We start from the raw sequence: 19059 nt of genomic DNA, 5'->3' as shown, positions 1-19059 counted from the left end.
CGCGGCTTGCGAGATAGCCTGTCGGCCCCAATCCTAATTGCTGCAATTACCCTCCTTGAATTATTGAACACTTAAACCTCCTTTGTCAACTGTTGTGCTTCGATGCATGGGCTCTCAGGCACGCGCATCGGAACACCTCCCCTCAAATTTAAAATATCCAACGATGGGTAAAACTTGGGGTTTTACAAAAGACTTAGAAAACCCGACACCTGGGTCGGTGTTTGCGAACTAAATGAATTTCCAAAACCGCAGACCGGGGGATGTACCGGGAGTACGGTTTCCCGCTCTTGCACTTAAGGATCGTTTCCTTAGAATTTCATCCGAACATAAGACAAGTGCGACCACATGGGTGGAATGGGATGCCCCTAGCTGAGTAATTAGCTAATCGGGGGAGCCATGATGCCAAGAGACATGTGGATTCAACGGGGTGGTGCCGGGGAGAACCCCCGGGCTTCCTGGCACAGTATGGTCTGGGACCTAACCTGATGTCGGTCTGGGACCCCTCTCGTTGGCATATGGTGAACCTGTGTCGGCTTTCGAAATGCCTTGTCATGAAAGCCCCAAGTCACCAGACGTGTTTGATCCACACGGGCTAGGTGACCAAGGCTAGTAACGTCGTGTGGGTAAAGTGTACCCCCTCTGCAGAGGTTATTAAACTGTTCGAACAGCCATGCCCACGGTCATGGGCGGATGTGAGGTGATTCCTAGCGTAGTTTTGTTTGACTACTACTTTGTGAAATTGCTGTTGTGGAATGGGTTCGATGTTTGGAAAAATCTGCAGCTGATGGGATCAGCTTGGCCCGGGTGGCCGTTTGAAAGTTGTTGGCCGGGTGCCAACCTTGAATCAATTCAAAGACTGATACATTGCACATACTCCGACCAGACGAGACGCACTGTCTCATCCGTGTAGTCTGAGAAGCACTCACTTAGTTGTTTCAAAAAGGAGTTTAAATAAAATCAAGTGCAAAAACAACAGCCTTTCCTTTGAAGCCTGCATTAAACACTTAATTCCCATGGCTTGCTGAGTACGAAAGTACTCACCCTTGCTCTATATAAATATATATATAGTTCCTCCATCTTGAAGAGAAGATGAAGTGAAGCGAAGATTAGGGTTTCGTCCTGGTTCCCAGCCGTCGCCTGTGGTGTTGGGTGTTAGTTCGTTGGTTCCGCTGCTGCTGCTGCTGTTGGTGTTTCCTCGTCCGTGTCGTCGGTTGTATTCTCAGGCTATCCTGAGCTGCAACCTAAGTTAAGGTAAATAAGTCCTCTATTTAATTTAAGGATTGCAATGATTCATATTTGTCACCGTGGGTACCAGCGCTATGTCCTGGGACTGGTACTGTGATCGCGGTTTCGTAGGAAGCGGTTCGCGCCGTTTTTCCTACGACACGCTCCTATTAGGTGCCGTTGTACGGCGGTGCCAGATTGGGGTGTGACAGAACCCATGGCTGATATTTCTGTTCATTACTGGATCCGTGGCTCATAGGTGAAGGTGGTTGATCCGTCCGATCTGTGTTTTCTGCTTCGATCCAGTCACTGGGCAATGTGTGCAGGATCCGGTACCGGAAGAAGAGGCGGGAGGCGTTGGGGCTTGACGCCGGCGAGGGCGCGGAGCAGTAGGAGAAGAAGAAGAGCTTGAGGGAGAGAGGGGAGGAGGTGACCATGGAGCTCCGCATGGTGGGGTTCGGGAAGGAGGTGGTGCTGAAGCAGCGGCGGCGGATGCGGCGGAGGAGACGCCTCGGGGAGGAGGAGAAAGTGGCCATCCTCCTCATGGCCCTCTCCTCCTGCGTCATCTACGCCTGAACCATTACCACCACCATCCACCTACCTACCTCCTAGCAACAGCAAGCGAGAGAAGCAGAGGAAAGGAGGCAGCCATGGGAAGCCGCGGCAAGAAGCGTGAGCCCGTCGGTGGTTCCTTTTCCAATTCCTATTCCTCTCCCTCCCACCGGCCGGCGGCAGGTCCACAGGCGGCAGCGGCTCGCTCCTCCTAGATCACCTAGTTGCGGCGTGGCTGAGTGGCTCTTTTCTGCAACCATAGATATGTCCTCATGGGTGCCAGACCTCCTCTACAACGGTGTTTCTGCCCTTGCCCCGCTCCAGCCACCAGCAACCATGCTCGTCCATGGCGTTTTTGCTGCTCCTCATATGCAAGCAGGCATGCCGATGTACATCCAAACCATGCTGACGGGGAGCAACACGGTTTGGCACCGTCGTCATTCTTGTCCACCTCTGCACCGGCCTCCACGCCCTGGAGCTCTGAGATGGCTGACGCTGCTTCGTCTCTGCTGCTTGCAAGCCGCTGCACAAGTCTGCACGTCCACGGGGTTGTTAGTGATATGCCCTAGAGGCAATCATAGAGATGATTGTATCACATACTATGTTTACATATTTATCCGACATTGTTCCTTGAAATTTCTTTAATGAGACTCTTTATGTTGTTTGTTACTATTTCTAAAGGATCCCTGATCAAATATCATATGTGGAACAAATATGTTTATATGATCAGCACATGTATTAATTGATGATCATGTCTCATGTATCATGGTATAGAGATACCAAATTAATAATGTGGACACATGTTGGTGAACATGTTGTTGGATAGACCCAACATGAGACACTGCAAGAGCCATATGTGTTGTGTCTTCAGTGATCTCATTGAGTGTTGGTGTTGAATCCTTAGACATGAGATTATCATGCTTCTCAACATGTGTAGTAGCTTACTTAGGGATTGCTAAACGCTACTCCGTAATTGGGTAGTTATAAAAATAGTTTTCGGATATGCTATGAAACATGTAGTGGGATATGAATAATCAAGATGGGATTTGCCCCTCCTATGGAGAGATATCTCTGGGCCCCTCGATGTTGTAGATTATGGAAGTGCATGGCCATGCCAAAGGTGATTAAGGAGTCAATCACAAGTTATATAATCTATCAACAGGTTCGAGTGAATGATTGAGCTATTAGAGGATGGCACATATCTAGCTTTGAGCTTAATCGATATCGTGAGGCAAAGGGGTTCATACAAGTATACACTAGAGGTTCAGCCGATATGATCTTTATGTGTACCCGGTGGGTCAATACGTTCTGCTAGGGGCCGCTGTTGACACGTGAACCGAAAATGAGTTTTCAGGTTACAGCCGAGTATATTGAACCTACAGGGTCGCACGCTTAATGGGCCGAAATAAGGGGATTGGATAGAGATCCAATACGAGCTTAATTCGGATAGGGATTCGAATAGGAGTCCTATGGGCCTTGGAGGCCCGAGTGATTGCCATAGCCTGAATTTTTGTTTCAGGATTTAAAAATTATTTAATAAATTATTAATAGAATTTATATTAAATGTTTATTAATTTACAAGTGAAGTTAAATGTGGGAAATAAAATTTCCTAAATATAAAGCATGGATGGATTTAATTTTTATTAAATTCTCCATGATTAATTATACTCTCTGGAATTTTCTCGAATTTTTCAGAGCTCAATTATTAATTTTAATAATACAAAGAACAGTTTAGCAATTATTTAATTAATAATTTAATCATTAAATGGTCTGGTTTTAATATTTTTAAATACTTTGAGTGTCCAAGTATGTTTAATATTTTTCTTGGAATTATTTGAGCATTGAAAGTATTTTTAACAATTGAAAGATCATCTCATTGGTTAATTTATTTGGAAAAGTAATAAAAATCCTCCTCCTCAGCTTGGGCCGAATTCAGCCCATTCTCTCCCTTCCTCTCAGCCCAACCAAAGTCTGATTTACCTCCCTGGCACTACAGTACTCCATCTTCCTCCTCCAGACAGAGCCGAGCCAGCCGTGCTCGTGCACAGTGCCGCCGCCTCCTCCCACCAATCCGACCTCCCCATTGCTCCTCTTTCCAAATTAGTTGCGGGAATGGAATCCTCTCAATCTCCTCTTCCTTTTCCCCAAGAAATCCTCAAAATTTTATATGGAAATTCTTTCCAATTTCGCGGATCAAATCCTTCCTTTTTCCGGCGAGAACCCTAGACTTTCCCGATTTTTTTCTCGTCGATTTGGGCCCGGACCCGAGCTTCCGTGCCTATATAAAGGACCCCCTAGTCGTCCTCTACCTATCCCCTCAAGTTCCATCTTCCGCCGTCGCCGGAAACGCTCTCCCCGCGCTCTCCTTCTCTCTCCAAGCGCCGGCGCCACTACAGCCGCCCCTAGCCGCCGCCTCATCTGCCTCCTTCCTGCGCCGCCACCTCCATCGGCTTCGCAAGGTCGACCTCTACCCCGGCCACTGGTTATTTTGTGCCAAATCCCACCGGAGGTTGCCCGTCGACGTGAACCGGAGCGCCGCCGTCGCCGCCGTGTCTCCAGCAGCCCCGCGCCGTCGCTGTGGTCGTCGCCTTCGGTCGCCGCTGCCGCCGTTGGGTTCGCGAGGAGGAGAAGAAGACCGGCCTCCACTTCCCCGAAGCCGAAATCCACCGGAGCTCCATCTTCGCCGTCAACCCGAAGTTCGCCGTCGCGTTTTGATCTCCGGCGAGGCCTTGCTGCACCTCCCGTCATCGCCAAGCTTCGCCGCTGCCTCCATTGGATTCGCAGCTGCGAAGTGAAACCCGGCCACCCCTCCGTTGTCGCCGCACATTGCCGGAAAGTCGTCGCCGCCGTGGACAGTACCTCGTCGCTGTCCCGATCTCGTCGCCGGCCATCTTCCGTCGCCATCCGTCGTCGCGTAAGTGTTGGTAAGGACCGTCGCCTCACACTCTTTCTCCCGGTGCCCTCTGTTTGCATATTTATGTCGTGGTTCGCCGGCAACTACCGCTCCTATGTCATTCACCGGTGTAAGTTTTTCCCTAGGGCCTTAATTCAATCTAATCCGTTGTTTGTCTAGCATCGTCGTCGTCTCCGTGTGTTGCCGCCGGGTCGCCGTCGTCATCTCTCCCTCTCCAATCGTTTTGGTTCGGTGAGATTTCTATTCGTGTTCCCTTGGTTTAGGTTTTAATCTCTTGTTTGTGTCGTTGAGTAGCCGCCGCTGTGCCGCCGTTGCTAACTGCCTAGTCATAGCCGTGCTGCTGCTGCTCGTGCATGCCAAGTCGTTGCCGTTCCGCTACCGTAGCCACCATCTGCCGTCGCTGTGTGTCGTCGTCGCTGTGCCGTCGCCCTAACCCTAGCCGCGTGTCTCCGCCGAGTCGCCGCCGCCTAGCCGAGTCAAGTCGCCCTAGTGCCGTCATGTCGCAGTTGTGTGCCGCTTTAACCTAGCCACCGCTTTAGTCCGTTGCTTGGTAGTTGAGTTGTCTAGCCGTAGGTGCATCCCTAAATTCCTACCGGCCTATTGTTTGCCGTACCGGGGCTTTACCGTGAATCGTGTCTAGCTCACCGGTTTAGTCGCAGCCGTTGTTGAGTTGTTCGCTCGTTCGTTCGAACGAGGTGTTCCCCGTGCTTCGTTCGTTCGCCCGTGTTGAGTCGTCCTTTAGTTTAGAGCTGTTCAGAGCCGCCGGTTCCATTCGCCGGTTTCGGTTGATCATTAGGGTGATCCCGTGTCACGTAGAATTGACTCGTTGAGTCGGTATCTCGTGAGGCCCGCTTGCCAGATCAATCTAAGCCATCCGATCTTGGTCAACTCTCGGTCAAGATTAATCTCAGCCGCCCAAAATCGATATAAATCCGTTCTCTCTTTTCAGTGGCATATTATTCCTTTTTAATATATGTCATCTACAAAATATAATCTAATCTATTTCCAGAGGTTGCTTTAATCTTTTGTCTCAGTTATAAATCTTTTGTAAATTGTTTAATTAATTTAGAATAGTCTTTTCTTTAATAGGCATTAATTGGAATTAATCTTGTAAAATTCATAATTGATTCATATGAAGTCAGAATGAGGCCGTTCAAGTCTCATAATTCATCTAAAATTATGACCTACATGTTTGTTTACTTTATATGTATTGTTTATTTGGTTTTTATTAGTCTTTTTTCTCGTTTTGCGTGTTAGCTTGTCGTTTCCGTCGTTTCGAAGGATCGTAAGTGCCTCGGAAGTGTTCAAGAAGGTTAATTGAAGACCCGTTATTGCAAGGCAAGTCACACAGATCCCAAACACAATTCCTTTGAGCATGTTGATCCTATATTTAAATTCTCTATTTATTTCAACTGTGCATTTATTTTTGAATGTCACCGGGTGGTGTGAACCTATTCCTTTGTTACGGCCAATTTGCATTGATTACCCTATTTCTTGATTACCTCGGGTTATAATTTGACTAGTTGGATTTATATATTGGTTCAACTAGATGTATTAGATATAATTGCTTAGCTATGCTTAGAAACATTAGCACACAATTGGGATAACTAATGTTTCACTACTACTTAATGATGGACATGATAATGGTAGCTCACGATGGCTAATCGTGATTAGTTAATTAATCAATGTGCCAACTAAAACTTGATAATGGTGGGTTGTGAGCACATGGTTTTGATGGTCATGCTCATGACAATTAAGGACCGGTTCACGAGTTTCGGTTGTGAAACATTAACCGTGCCAACCACAAGCCAGAATATCTACAGGCCCTTCTCCACGTCCAACTCGGGATAGAAACTAAAGGAAACACGAAACATGCCTTCCCGAGCAAGGAAACCCGAGATCCGACGAAAACAGACTCGGACTCGGACCCTGCCGGTCTGACCGCCCACATACCTGCGGTCAGACCGGCTCTACTAGCCGGTCAGACCGCCCACACACCTGTGGTCTGACCGGCCCTGTGAAGGAAACCCGTCACTTTCTAAACTTTGCAATTTTCCCTTATTTCGTCCATAGGTGCCAAATTTGGGTGTAAACACATGCCCCCCTGCCTTTTTGGTGAACATACGTGAACCTAAAAGCATAGAACATGTTATCTCAGGGCGATAATTCAATTACCGGCCATAGGACTTCCTAAGCATCTTACCAAATGCTCGGGAAGTATTTCTTCAAACATTTCCCATTAATTGCTCTATGAAAACACCATCTTGAAGTGCCTTCATCTCCTTCAAAGTCTGCAAACGCTTGTCGATGACGTCTTCAAAATTGCTTCCCATCAAGGTCTTGTAATCTTCAACTAACAAGTCGTCTTGCTTGAAATACCGAAGAGAGCCAAGATTTACCTCAACTGGCAAAACGACAATTTCAACAATGTTTTATTACTCGACTCGGCTTATCCATTAGCCTCCATACAAGTAATATTCTCGAGCGGCACGGCTTCAGCCCACTTGGTGAAGTAATCCGTTGCAACTAGCACGAACCAATACCCTTTTGATGACGAAGAATAAATTTGACCAATGAAATCCAAAGCCCAACGTCGGAACGGCCACGGTTTGATGATAGGATTCAATATAGCGACATGCGCCAAATGAACATTGCCGATCCGTTGACAAGCTTCACTCCCTCTATAACATTTGAAACAATCATCAATTATTTTCGGCCAATGAAACCCCACTCTCTTAAGCAACCAATTTATCTTACGGGCCGATTGATGAATTTAACGAATCCCTTCATGTACTACTCTCCTAGCAACTTTAGATTGATCATTATCTAAGTAATACTCCATCTATTTTTCGGCGATATAATATTTGAACGCTTGCCGTCGAATCTTCCGATCAACCTTAAGTGTAGGATCTTTCAAATATATAATCAAAGGAATTCTCCAAGCTATTTCTAACTCATGGGCACAAATGTCCGAATTCACAATTAATTCGGCCTTTTAATCAATTGTAACGTGCCCCCCAGCCTCCTGTCTAGGATCGGTCAGACCGGCCATGCAATGCCGGTCAGACCGCCCTGTCTGCCCAGTCAGACCGGCCATGCAGAGCCGGTCAGACCGCGGGTACCACCGGTCAGACCGGTCATGCAATGCCGGTCAGATTACCCCTGGTCTATGACTTTGCCAATTTCGTCCAAATTTTTAAAATCAAGCATCGGCCTTTAGTATATAATTTTTCCTCACATAATAGCCAGATGCTTGGTGTATCAAATTATTGGACCAAAATTCCTTCTCTCTAGACATATGAAAACTAAAACATCTAACTAACATGTCTAGATAAATACTAATTCAAATGGCTTTTGAAACAATAATCATCATGGCATCAAAACACTTAGCCAATTGAAGTATGATCAATAATGAATCACCAAAGTCATATGTGTCACATGCATAGATTCCAATAAACTACAAATGTAAGTAATCGGCTTGAGCATGTATGTAAAATATTAACAATGCCAATGTTCCTAAAGAAAATCACTCTAAAGCAAATCATCATATTGACCATTGACATTAGCCGAATTACTAATAAGCAAAACTTTCATGGCGCAATAAATATGAAATCTATATATCATATGGTGATCCATAAAAACACATATGATTTGGCTTTAAATAAATATCAAAAACTCATGAGCCAAATCATACTTCAAACAAATTATATGCCAACCTACAACTGGCATTTGCAACATGTATGTATAATATCAATTCGATAAGCAAAAACACACACATGTGCTAGACAGTAAGCAATGTTCTAACATGGCATAGGCATATAATATGATGATGAACACAATAAACTCATACCTTGCCTTAGCATCCAATAAACGGCGGCTCAAAGATGTGGTATTGTATCCATCGCCGTTCATCTTCTCTTGGTTCCCTTATGAGCATATTAATGTCTTGCCCCCAAGCAAAATCGGCTTTCTCGACTGCACGATTTCGAAGGCAAGACGAACACCGCACCAACATCCATAGCATCATGTGAAGGAGACTTATCTCTAATGACCGATGATTCTTCTCTCATCAAATTGAATCCATCACTACTTCGTGAAATCACCGATCTTTTAACTTTTACTTCTTTAGGTCTCCACACTCACTTAGGTGTCGTCCGAGGCTCTAAATTATTACATGTTTTGTTCTCCACATCTTCGGCCTCCTTTTCTTTTTGACCTATGGCTCGAAGACGATGTAGCCTCCTCTTTTGAGAGCGAGATAAGCCAGAAGGTATCCACTTCGGCTGTGGTTGTTTTCCAGGAGCTAAGCAATGATTCTTCATATTTTTGATCGAAGTGGAAGCTCCTATGTTGCTCTCAATTTTCCCACTCTTCTCCAATGCCCCCTGGTTAGACCGGCCTCTGGGCCCGGTCAGACCGGCTAGGATGGTCGGTCAGACCGGCCGTAGTCTGGCGGTTAGACCGGCCAGCTGGCTCGGTCAGACCGCCGATGTCGACATCAACGGCGTCGGCTTCAGTCTTCTCCAGTGAGTTTCATGAACATCTTGAGACTCCTCATTGATAACAACCTCCAGAGCTTTGGCTTCTTTCCTCACCCACACCTTCTTCACATTTTTCACCTTTGATCTACCGGATCGATTCTTTTGTGAGAAACAATCTTGTCTTGAATTAGATGAATGATTTGGCACTGTCCTAGGTGATTCCTTCCACTCTTGATGAAACGACATAGGTGGTTGAGTCATCCATGGCATATAATACATAAAAGGATAACCGTATAATGACATTGGATATGGATATCATGGCATCACAACCGGAGGTTTGTATGGAGTTGGCATAGTTGATGGCTCCGATTGCTGTGGTGTTTGACCAAATCCCTTCCTACAAGATGATCTTGGTCTCTTTGAATTACTAGTTTGATTATCAAGTCGTTGACCGGCTAATCCTTTATTGTACTTAGCCATAAGCATCTCAAAAGTGAGCTTCGGCTTTTTGGTCTTTTGGGATCTAGATGACTCATCCTTTGCAACTTTATGATCTTCGGTCTTCGCATTTTTGATCCTATTCTTGGGCCGAGGATCCCCAATAATAACACTTTTCCCTTTCTTTTTGCCAACATCAATAAAACTAACAGGGAGAGGATCACTAACAATTCCGGTCTTAGGCATAGATGTAACCGAAATAGTTTCACAAGTGACCGATGAAGTATCAATCGGTCTTTGCTCCATCAAGCTTGTATCTTTAAAATAATCATGAAACTCATGCTCCATTTGTGACCATGTAGAAATTGAATTAGGAGCAAGTAAACTATACCATGTTGATGCAAAGTTTGACAAAGAAAGAGGAAACAATTTTAACTTAAGCAAATCATTACTACCGGCCTTACCACATTGATCAATAAATTGGCCGATATGCTCCATTGTAGTCATAGCATTCTCACCTGTAAATTTCGTGAAGTTAGACACCTCAAATCCTTGCGGGTATGGGACCGAATCTACATGTTCAGGATACGGCATTTGATATGTATGTATAGCTACTTTGGATTCTATTTCACTACTATCCCGCAAGACATTGTCATCATTTTTTCCAGCATCCACGTAACCGATTTGTGACTCGGTCTTAGGTGACAATGCTATTTCACTTTTGCTTGTAATACAATCCGAACCGTCATTTAGTTCGGCTATATTTTCAATGATGTTATTCTCTAAGCTAGCAACACAATCCGAACCATCGTTTGGTTCGGCTATTCCATTATTGTCTAAATTAGTAACACAATCCGAACCAACACTTGATTCGGCTATAATGATTGTTGCATTATCATCCAAGCTAGTAAGACAATCCGAACCAACATTTGATTCGGCTATAATCACTATGGCATCATTGCACAAATTATTAACACAATCCGAACCATCGCTTGGTTCGGCTACACATGATATTGCACTATCATTTAAATTAGCATTTAAGCTATTATCATCCACTCGGCTTTCCTAAGCCAAAGCTTCATGCAACACATGATCAACATCAAGAAATATTTGGCCATTCAACCTCTCTTTAATAGAATCAAGCAATCCATCATATGCAATGTTGGCCAAATCTTTGTCTATTATTTTCAAACTAAAACATCGGCTTTTAATATCTCTAAACCTTTCAATATAATCAACGACAGATTTATTGTATTTTTGCCTAACCGATGTTAAATCAGACAACCTAAGCTCAGTTTTACCAGTGCAAAAATGATCATGAAATTTTTGTTCTAATTAAGCCCAAGTACTAATAGAATTTGCCGGACAAAGATAAAGAAAACAAGCGTAATTTAAAAATATCACTATTAACCCTACCACATTGCGCTAAGAATTGATCTACATGCTCTCATGTAGTCCTACTATCCTCACCACTAAACTTGGTAAATTCAGGAATTTTATAATCACGAGGATATGGGAAAATGTCATAATAATCAGGATACGGCTTTTGGTACTCCCTAGTGCGATTCCTTAGCTTTGCTAAATTCTCCCTGATAATATTTCTAAACCAATCCTCCACAGTTTCAGGCCTTGGTGGATCTGGTGGTGGACTTGGTGGCCTAAAAGGTGGTTGTTGCGGCACAATATTGTTATATTGGCCATACCTAGTATCGGGAGGATATCCCCTATTAATATCATTATAGGCATTAGGGATATGTGGAGTAGCATGACTAATAGTATTAACAGGTGATGAATAATAATTAAAATCAATATTGCTAGTCGTGGTATGAAAACCTAGAGAATCTCCCAGGGAACCGGTCTGACCGGCCCATGGCCCGGTCTGACCGGTGGTTAGTAGTGCGGTCAGACCGGCCACAGGAGGCGCGATCTGGCCAGGATAGGGCACGGTCTGACTGGCTATGGTAGGCACAGTCTGACCGGCGTAGTACACGGTCTGACCGGCCATGGTGGGCACGGTCTGACCGGCAAAGGATGCGGTTAGACCGGTGTCACGACTGGTCATACCGTCAGCTCGGTTTTGCATATAGCCGATTCCTGTGTAATCGGCTGTATAATCACCCATTGACCCCCCGTAGCATTATAAGCATATTGTATAGGAGCAAAACTAGAAGAAGCATATGCATCTACACAATGATTATTAACGTTTTGAATAGCAAAGGACGGGTTGGGCGAATCGAAGTGAAATTACAACTTGAGGTAGCGGGACGTTTCCTCTCACGACGCCTTGATCGGTCCTGAAGTATTGTGTAGTAATACTGTTGAACCCGTTCCCGCTCGCCATAGTTGATGAAGAAATTCCTTGATTAATTTTGGCCATATAGCTCATAGCCGAAATATTTGACCGAATAAATTAATATACGGTCTTTTTGACTTCCTTGGTATACTTGATATGAGCACGTAGCAAAAACAATTAACCGATCTTTAATCAAGATCGGCTGTTGCTTTCCCTAATTAAAAATAGCCGTGTACTGCTAGGGTGTACGAGTATTACTGCCTTGCTCCTTAGGTGGTGTTTAGATCCATGGACTTAACTTTAGTCCCTGTCTTTAGATACTAATTTAGAGTATTAAATATAGACTACTTACAAAACTAATTACATAAATAAAAGCTAATTCACGAGACAAATTTTTTAAGCCTAATTAATCTATAATTAGAGAATGTTTAATGTAGCATCACATAGGCTAATCATGGATTAATTAGGCTCATTAGATTCGTCTCGCAAATTAGTCCAAGATTATGGATGGGTTTTATTAATAGTCTACGTTTAATATTTATAATTAATTTTCAAATATCCGATGTGATAGGGACTTAAAAGTTTTAGTCCCATCTAAATAGGGCCTTATTCACACGTGTACCTCTGGATGACCGTGTGCAGTAATAAATCGGCTTTAATAGCCTGAATTTTTTTTATACCGTGTGTAGCAGATCGGCTTGTACAGAAACAATCCGATTGCTATTGCTATTGATCACAAATTCCGCTGAATCAAAACAATTCGGCCAGAAAACTAAACCGACGACGACACCCGAGCGTGATCAAGCAAGATCACAACGTGAACAGTAGATCAAAATATTCGGCTATAACAAAGCCGAATAGATCGATTCCCAGCGGAGTCGCCAAAAATCGTGTTGGCAACTTTTCGTGACAAGTCGACAAGCACGATCGCAACACCTAAACGCCTTGCGGTGATATGGAGTCACCAACCACCTCGATCTAGCCAGACGGCCAAATCAAGATGGGTTTCGTAGAAAAACAGCTAAACCGGCTAGCGAAGCCGATTTAGAGATCAAAATCAGCCTCTAGGCCGATTTAGATCGATATGAGGATAACTGCCCGTATCGTGGGCAAAACGGAAGGTTTTCAGGACAAACCTACAAAGAGGTGTCGCACTCTCGCAGCGGCGGCGGACGGTTTATGGCGCAAACCGATAAAGATGGACTAAAACTAGAGTAAAATAGAAAACATAGTAAAAGAACGATTCAAGTAAATTGTATTCGGGAGTTTTACAATGAACCGACCTTGTCCCTTAAATAGGGGTTGGTCTTGCCCTCTACAGGCCCTTCTCCACGTCCAACTCGGGATAGAAACTAAAGGAAACACGAAACATGCCTTCCCGAGCAAGGAAACCCGAGATCCGACGAAAACAGACTCGGACTCGGACCCTGCCAGTCTGACCGCCCAAATACCTGCGGTCTGACCGGCCCTACTAGCCGGTCAGACCGCCCACACACCTGTGGTCTGACCGGCCCTGTGAAGGAAACCCGTCACTTTTCAAACTTTAGCAATTTTCCCTTATTTCGTCCATAGGTGCCAAATTTTGGTGTAAACACCTGGTTGACGCGATAGAAAATTTTGATTTATGCTATCGTAGTCTACGCGTATCCCAACAGGGGTTGAGCGCGGGGAATCTATCTCCCCACTATTCGTCTTCCTAGCCCCTCCCCTTGCTTCCGCCGCCAATCTCTCTACCTCTCCCCTCCTTGCTTCGAACCCTAGCTGCATAGAACTCGATTCCCCTAGTCGAATCCACAACAATCGATGTCCCGAGCCAATCTCCTCCTCCTCTACGAACTCTGTTGCTGGCCCCCATCTCTCCTGGGCCTCAGCCCTCCCGCTTGGGCTAGCCACCCTCTTCTCGGGCTGAAACCTCCCCACAAACGAGATACCCATCTGCGCTTCAAAATCGTATGTAGACGTTGCAGCCCACTTTTGTCCTGCGCAAACCCCCACGAGATCGCCATGGTCGCCATGGGCGACCTTGCCGTGGTCGCCATGGGCAACCTCTCCTCAAGAGCCTGTATGCTTCTCGCCTTCTCGATCGCCTCCCGAATTGCCCGAGAGAGTCTAACCTTATTTGTTTTCTCTCTGAATTAATGGATGGTATATTCTAGTTTTTTACCCTTGCTTATTATGCTTTTGATTTTCTAAACAGACGGTAGTAGCTCTGAGCCGCTGTCGTCATACCTGCATGAATTTAACGTTTTTGTGTCCAAATTCACCTTCGCTGATCAGCATCAACTCACGGCCAATGTATGTACACAAAGTCTCCTTCACTGTGCGACAGATGCCGTCGAAATGAAGCCAATGTATGCACAAAATTTTCACATTTTTTTTTCTGTTTTATCGTCTGACTTTATGTTTCTTATCTGGAAAACACCGGACAGATGAAATGGACCTGAAAGTTCTGCTAGCCGGTCACTGATTCACATTCCAGGCTAAGCTTTGCTTCAACCACTCACTTCTGGTGATTATTAAAACTAGCCATAATTGTTTGTCCGTATTGCCCTCTTCTACAAACTAAATAACTAATGTTCGCACTTAGCCGTGAAAATAATTAGAAGTTAATGTAAATTCCATAAAACTACTTAGCCGTGAAAATAATTAGAAGTTAAAGTGAATTCCATAAAACTACATATATGTTGGTAAAATTATCATAAAACTACAAATTTAAAATAATGTATCTCTAAACTACAAATTTTACTCCAAATTTATCTCACTACTGCATATTTAAGGTAAAGGTAAAGTATCGCAAAACTATATATTTAGTAAGAGTTATGAAAAGTTATATGCTTACTACCGATTTTATCACAAAACATGGATGTTTATATGTCAAACATAACATCAGTAGTGTTATGGATATAGGCCCTAAAATTGATAGTTTTCTGATAACTTAGCCTTAAATGTTTATTTTTTATTTATAGATGCTAAATCTATAGTTTTGTAATAATTTGAATGAAGTACATGTATTTTTATGAAATTTGTTCTATAATTTATAAGGGACTAGCTATACAATTATCAGACAAACTTTCTACTAAAAATTTATCAAACTTAAATATATACAATAGTAATGTAATTACATTGTGTAACTTAAATTGTAACTTACATTTAATTACAATGTAACTGATAGGTAACTTTCATGTAATTTTGAAACTATTAGATTTGCTTTAAGATTCATGCAAGTGGAGAAGAAGAAAATTACAACACACACACAACTAAGGGGATTTAGCGTCACGCCCGGAAATTCACTAGTAATTTCCGAACTTATTTGTGCATAAAATCCTCGTCCAGGAATCAGCCGAGGTACACAAACTGACAATTTAATATACAAATCCATCATAATAATAACGTTACATACTTACAAAAGAAAAGAAAACAGCAGCGGAATAACGATCTAGCGATGGCTTCAGCTCCACTCCCACAGGCAGCTCAACTGGGGTATAAGCCAAACGTCTTCTCCTTCTGGATCCTTTATCTTCAACTGAGGTTAGATTGATTATTGCAAGAATGAGCATATGACATACTCAACAAGCCACACAGCAAATATGCAAGTGCACAAGGATACCAAAGGATGGCATAATATAGGCTCATTTGCGAAAGCAGCATTTAGCAAAGAGTTAAGAGTAGTAAAACAATAGAGTAATTAATTAAAAATTTTAATCAACACTGAACAGCACACCCATGCTGCACAGGCCCAACCATCCTGAACAACCATACCCGGCTGTACAGATCTAACTCCAAACCAGGAGCTAAGCAAATTATTACCAAGTATAACATCCATAATTATTGTGAGAGGTGTGAGACTAATCACGAAAAACATTGCTCAACCCGCCCATAACCGCGGGCACGGCTATTCGAATAGTTTTACTCTGGCCAGAGGTGTACCACTGTACCCACAAGACACAACCCCACATCATGTCACCATGTGCCTCAATACCACCACGGTACCTCGGAAAAGAGTTGTGACAATACCCCTTGCACAACATAACCCATTACAGCGCACCTTTCCTGGATCATAATCACCCCCTTATAAACAAGGCATGGACTCCCCAACGACCCCCGTGGACTTCTCGCCGCTTCTCAGTCTGGCGCACTATAATGAATCACGCTACACAAAAGATAAAGCCGTTGCCCACGCTGGCTTGTGGTTGGCACGATAAATGTTTCACAACAGTAGCTCGCGAACCGGTCCTTAATTGTCATGAGCACGACTCTCAAAACCATGTGCTCACAACCCACCATTATCAAGTTTTAGTTGGCAAGTAATTAATTAACCAATCACGATTAACCATCGTGAACTATCATTAAGCCATCCTTAAATAATAGTGAGTCATAAGTTATCCCAATAGTGTGCTAATGTTTCTAAGCATGGCTAAGCAATCATAACTAATATCTAGCTGAACCAATATATAAAGCCCAACTAGTCAAGTTATAATAACCCAAGGTATCAAGGAATAAAGTAATCAATGCAAATTGGCCATAACAAAGGAATAAGTTCACACCACCCGGTGACATTCGAAAATAAATGCACAGTTGAAATAAATAGAGAATTTAAATATAGGATCAACATGCTCAAAGGATTGTGTTTAGGATCTGTGTGACTTGCCTTGCAATAATCGATCTTCAATTAATCTTCTTGAATACTTCCGGCGCACTCACGAACCTTCGCAACGACGGAAACGACAAGCTAACACGCAAAACGAAGAAAAAGACTAATAAAAACCAAATAAACAGTACATATAAAGTAAACAAACATGTAGATCATGATTTTAGATGAATTTAGCAACTTGAACCACTCAAAACCGAGTTACGATGATTTAGTTATGAATTTCCGAAGATTTAATCTATTAGAAAAACAGGAAAAAGAAAAACGATGATGACGTCATGATGACCTCATCAAAGGCGGCCGGCTCGGATGGCGACCTCGCCGGAGCTAGGGCGACCGGCTGCGGATTTGGAGGACATGAACACGTAGAGGACGACGAGACGAACCCAACGGTACTCACCCTCGAACCAAACGACGAACGACGACGGCCGGCGACGAGGTCTAGCGGCGGCGCGGCTTCGGTCGGCGGTGGCGACGGGACTCCGGTGATCAGCGGCTTCGGGGGTCAGGCGGCCGGGATTCTCCACACCTCGGCGCACCTTACGGCGGTGACGGCGACCGGCGGCGACGATGGAAGCGGCGGCGCGACGCGGATGGAGCTCGGCCGGCGACGACGGCGGGGCGGAGCACGTGGCGGCGGCGCTACGAGGCACGGGAGACCACGGGAGAGGGGGCAAACGAAAGAGGAGGACTAGGGGGTCCTATTTATAGCCTTGGATTGAAGAGATCGGACTCCTCCCGCAAGAAATCGATCCGGGAAATCAAAAACTCGGTTTTGGAGATAAACTCGAAAACGAGTTCGATTCGGATAAGATACTCAACGATTTGCTCCGATTTTTGGGGGTAAAGATAGAGGAGGATAAGAGGAATATTTCCCCTCAACTAAATTGGAAAAAGGAGCAACGGGGAGGCGAGATTTGGAAGGAAGAGGCGGCGGCACTGTGCACGGCACGGCTGGCTCGGGCTCTGCCTGAGCTGGAAGATGAACAGTAGCGCAGGGAAGAATAGTAGACTTTTCCGGCTGGGCTGAGAGGAGAGGAGGTGGCTCAGGTTGGGCCGGCGGAAGAGAGAGGAAGGAAAGGAAGGAATGGGCCGAAAATGGCCCAAGCTGAGGAGGAGGATTTTATTACTTTCCCAATTAAAATAATCACTTAAATGATCTTTGAATTGTTAAAAATACTTCCAATGCTCAAATAATTCCAAGAAAAATCTTGAACATACTTGGACACTCAAAGTACTTAACAAAATTATAATTAGACCATTTAATGATTAATTTAATATGTGGATAATTACTGAAATGCTCTTTGTAAATTAATGAACATTTAATATAAATTCTATTATTAATTTATTAAATAATTTATAAATCCTGAAACGAAAATCAGGATGTGACAAATCTACCCCCCTTACAAAGAATCTCGTCCCGAGATTCGGAACGGCTAGAAAGAAAAAGGCATAGGTAAACTACAGTCTATCTTTTATTCCACAACTCCAATAATTATTCTAAGGTTTTAAAGAAAGCTACTGCTGCTTTGGAACTGATGGCTGAGCTGTATCCCTTGAGATGCAACCGGCACTGCATTTGCTCCTGTGAGGACAATGTTGTTGACTTGGCCTTGTGGCTGTTGACGCTTCGGCTTCGGACACTCTTTTACGAAGTGACCTGGCTCATAACAATTGAAACACACCCGATGCTCCCTTCCATTACTGTTATCTTCTTGAGACTGATCCTGCTGAAATGACACTGATTGAGTAGCTTGCTCATCATTGTCTTCATTGCTTGCATTAGTCTCTGAGTTGATCTCACCACTGATGCCCAACTGTTGTGACTGTTCTTGACCTGCAGAAAAAGATTCACCAATTTGGAGTGGCTTGATACGCTGCCTCTGGCTACTATCCTGTGCCTCCTGGAATACAGTCATTTTCCTTTTACGGTTATCCATCCTGTTCTTCTTGTCTTCAAGTCGAATTGCTTTGTCAACCAGCTGCTGAAAATCCTCATAGTCATGAGAGATCAACATAACTGACAGCTCATCCTTTAAGCCTTCCAAAAACTTCTCCTGCCTTTCCTCGTCAGTACGCACATCTTCTGGAGCATAACGTGCCAGACGATTGAACTCATGAAGATACTCTGCCACGGTACGATCCTTGTGCTTCAAAGCCCTAAACTCACGCTTCTTCAAAGCAACAACTCCTACAGGTACGTGTGTCTTCTTGAATCCTTCGGTAAACTCTTCCCAGGTGATTGGTTGTCCTTCTGCTCTGTTCATCCGGAAATGATCCCACCATTCTGATGCAGATTAGAAAAGGTAGAAGGAGAGGGGTTACACTAAAGACAAGACCTTAACCAGGTTAACACTGATCTGATGTGTGTAGACCATTATATTGTTCAAGTTGATTAAGCAAGCAACCTAGTATAGTTACACACTCATCAATGAACTACTCCAATGATGGGAATGCAACCATACCTACACACAAAGCAAACAACAAGCGTTCTACCCTACTAACTATT

The 19059-nt window shown here is 44.0% G+C and overlaps 1 protein-coding gene and 2 long non-coding RNA genes across 3 annotated transcripts; 1 reads left to right on the top strand and 2 right to left on the bottom strand.

The window, feature by feature from the left end:
- Positions 1-3791: 3791 nt before the first annotated feature.
- On the top strand, positions 3792-6064 carry LOC136357260 (uncharacterized). The gene is made up of 3 exons (XR_010742466.1): positions 3792-4700; positions 4850-4921; positions 5948-6064. It is a non-coding gene; the product is annotated as an uncharacterized lncRNA (long non-coding RNA).
- An 8908-nt stretch (positions 6065-14972) lies between these two features.
- Positions 14973-17549, bottom strand: LOC136357259 (uncharacterized). Its single transcript, XR_010742465.1, has 3 exons — positions 16951-17549; positions 16551-16631; positions 14973-15425 (listed from the first exon to the last, which is right to left on the bottom strand). It is a non-coding gene; the product is annotated as an uncharacterized lncRNA (long non-coding RNA).
- A 509-nt stretch (positions 17550-18058) lies between these two features.
- Positions 18059-18817, bottom strand: LOC136357407 (uncharacterized). Its single transcript, XM_066312662.1, has one exon. It carries the CDS (start codon positions 18815-18817, stop codon positions 18059-18061), a length of 759 nt encoding a protein of 252 aa, XP_066168759.1.
- Positions 18818-19059: the final 242 nt, after the last annotated feature.

The sequence above is a fragment of the Oryza sativa genome, chromosome 7 (assembly GCF_034140825.1).
Source record: "Oryza sativa Japonica Group chromosome 7, ASM3414082v1".
Lineage (NCBI taxonomy): Eukaryota > Viridiplantae > Streptophyta > Magnoliopsida > Poales > Poaceae > Oryza > Oryza sativa.
Note: the sequence above shows the minus strand (reverse complement) of the source record. Positions and strands in the feature narration are given on the sequence as shown.

Bases quoted from the DNA above. Each gene is read 5' to 3' on its own strand.
- LOC136357407 (XM_066312662.1), bottom strand. From the start codon at position 18,817: ATGAACAGAGCAGAAGGACAACCAATCACCTGGGAAGAGTTTACCGAA.